At 39.4% G+C, this 2,908-nt stretch overlaps 1 protein-coding gene across 1 annotated transcript in view; it reads left to right on the plus strand.

Annotated features, from left to right (window-relative positions):
* The first annotated feature begins 821 nt into the window (after nt 1–821).
* LOC108743770 (glucose dehydrogenase [FAD, quinone]) overlaps nt 822–2,908 on the plus strand; it is a 4,899-nt gene continuing 2,812 nt past the window's right edge. Inside the window, exons 1-6 of the mRNA XM_025980042.1 lie at nt 822–927; nt 1,043–1,310; nt 1,371–1,516; nt 1,888–2,146; nt 2,208–2,471; nt 2,532–2,762. Of these exons, the coding sequence (XP_025835827.1) occupies nt 1,043–1,310; nt 1,371–1,516; nt 1,888–2,146; nt 2,208–2,471; nt 2,532–2,762 (1,168 nt within the window). The 5' untranslated portion in view covers nt 822–927. The remainder of the gene's footprint in view (nt 928–1,042; nt 1,311–1,370; nt 1,517–1,887; nt 2,147–2,207; nt 2,472–2,531; nt 2,763–2,908) is intronic.

Below are 2,908 nucleotides of genomic sequence, written 5' to 3' on the forward strand. Positions count from 1 at the left end.
GCGATTACTTCTTAAAAATATGAAGGTGTCCTAAAAACAACCGAAAGTGAAACATAAGCATCTGACTAAATAAAAGTCGATCTAGTTGTAGTTGTTTTCTTTTAAAACCGATATTCTTAACGTTTGTGACGCACTGTAAATGCACGCATTCGAACGTTTTTCTTGAATTCGCTAACCATGAAAAACTTTTAGCAACCAGTCAAAAAATTACCCGAATGGAAAAAAAGATCTAATTTGAATGTATTTCAAAATTTTCCACTCTTCCAGAAAGAAAACGATTTTGACATCTGCCTACATACATCCGGTATATACCTACCAATAACAATTTGATTATTTATTGTACATTATTAATAATTCATACTGCACGACATATTATCGTATTTTATTACATTTTAATTGAATCAAATTTAATTAACCCTACTTTACTTTTTTAGTTGTCACTGCTATAAGCCTAGGAGAAAGTTTGCGCTAACCTATGCATATGAACAAATAATAACTAATTAGCAATTTTCTTTGGTTAATAATAAGGCACCTTTATAATAATAACATTTTAAACGCTAATAACCGCTTAGAATGAACCTAAACAATCCTGCAATAATTATACTGTATTATAGGTATATTTAGCAACAATAAAAAAAAGTATGATGATATTGCACCGACATCAGCAGTTGTTTTTTCGCCTTGCAATTGTTTAGCGTTCAAGTTTGTCTCGCTTGAAAATCAGATGTTCTAATTGTAATTTTTTGTATATCATAATAATTCGTTCGTGACCCGGTGAACTGTTCAATTTCGAAATAGTTTGAATGAAAAAATGCAATTATTCCAGTTCGTGACTGTATCGAACGGGTTGAGTTACGTAAACTCTGTAGAGAGGTTACACTTTTCATCCGTGGCAAAAGTGACAAAAGAAGATCGTGTTTAAAATACGTATGTGCAATAGTACTTAATAAAGTGAACGTAAATGTAGTGTCATAAAACTGAAATTATCAGTTTCGTCTTTTGTTTTTTTTCACAATAATTATGATTCACTTGTCACTTGTAGATGCCATTGTCCTGCGACTGTCCCGCGACAAGACCGGGGCCCACCTTAGCGTCCACGTGTGGTGGGACTCCCTTCATGCTATTCATGGGTCTCCTCGAGGTGTTCCTGCGTTCCCAATGCGACATAGAAGACCCCTGCGGTAGACCCAAGTCGGCCAGTCCGTATCCAGAGTACGATTTTATCGTCATAGGCAGCGGCTCGGCAGGATCCGTGGTTGCAGGACGATTGTCCGAAATACCCGAGTGGAACGTTCTACTAATAGAAGCTGGTAAATCCAAACGAAATCTCTCAACACCATTTCTGTCAACTGTTATCGTTTATGTTCCAGGCCAGGACGAACCCACAGGAGCGCAGGTGCCGTCCATGTTCTTGAACTATTTGGGAACAGAATTGGACTGGATGTACTTTACAGAACCGGAAAAGGAAGCTTGTTTGAACGAAAACGAACAAAGGTGTTATTGGCCCAGGGGCAAGGTGACGTTTTTGGGTCGATTAAGTTGTATAGTTTTCTCCAGGGTGGCGGTCAAATAAATAATTAAACAATTTTATGTTTTTGTTACGTTTCGGTTTATTCAACCATCTTCAGACTGAAAAAAATTTGTTGTGTTAAAGTGTTAACACTTTAAATGTTCTTTGACTATCAATTACATTTTACTAACAAATGTATAGTACGTAATCTAGTAAAACAATAAGTTAAAAAAAAAACAAAATTTTTTCAATCTGAAGATGGTTGAATAAACCGAAACGTAACAAAAAACATAAAGTTGTATAATTATTTGGCCGCCATCCTCGAAAAACCATATAATTTAAAATTAACGATCTTGTAATGACCTTTGGATCCTTAGGTTCTTGGTGGTACTTCGGTCATAAACGGTATGATGTACATAAGGGGTTCTAGACACGACTACGACAACTGGGCGTCCCTGGGATGTGACGGTTGGAGTTACAACGATGTGCTGCCGTTCTTCCTGAAAAGCGAGGACAACAAACAACTTGACCTGGTGGATCGAGGATACCATGCGGAAGGAGGTCCAGTTGTTATCTCCCAGTTCCCGTATCATCCGCCCCTGTCACGAGCCCTCGTAGAAGCCGGTGGTGAACTAGGTGCCTACCGCTTCCCAAATCGTTCAATTTTTTGTTTTCTTAACGTTAGGAGATGTTTCAGGCTATCCAAACAGAGACCTAAATGGACAGTACCACACGGGCTTTGCAATCACCCAATCGACCAATATAAACGGCACCAGACAAAGTACCGCTAAAGCTTTCATTCGACCATACAAAAGCAGGAACAATCTCCATATTTTGCTGAACTCTACCGTCACCAGGATTCTCATTAATAAACGCAGTAAGTCGGCGTACGGCGTCGAAGTGGTCAGCGAAGGAAAAAAACAATCGATATTTGCCACAAAAGAGGTCATTCTATCTGGAGGTAGGGAATATTCCCCCATTCGTACAACTTCAAAGTTTGACACCGAAATTTGCTTTATAGGAGCAGTGAATTCTCCACAACTCTTACTCCTTTCTGGCATTGGACCGCGAGAAGATTTGGAACAAGTTGGAGTCCCACTGGTTCACCATTTGCCTGGCGTTGGTAGGAACTTGCAAAATCACGTCGCCCACTTCCTGACGTTCAACATAAACGACACCAATACGACCCCCTTGAATTGGGCCACTGCTATGGAATATCTGCTCTTCAGGGACGGACTCATGAGCGGCACCGGTAATTTTATTTCATCATCATCATCATCATCATAAGGTCATCAGTCCTAAGACTGGTTGGACACGTACCTCCACTCTTTCCTATCCTGAGCTAAACTTCGCATTTCCCTAAAACTAGAACAGCCCACATCCTTAACTATTTGCGAA

Source organism: Agrilus planipennis, unplaced genomic scaffold (assembly GCF_000699045.2).
Source record: "Agrilus planipennis isolate EAB-ADULT unplaced genomic scaffold, Apla_2.0 scaffold1404, whole genome shotgun sequence".
In the NCBI taxonomy this organism is placed as follows: domain Eukaryota; kingdom Metazoa; phylum Arthropoda; class Insecta; order Coleoptera; family Buprestidae; genus Agrilus; species Agrilus planipennis.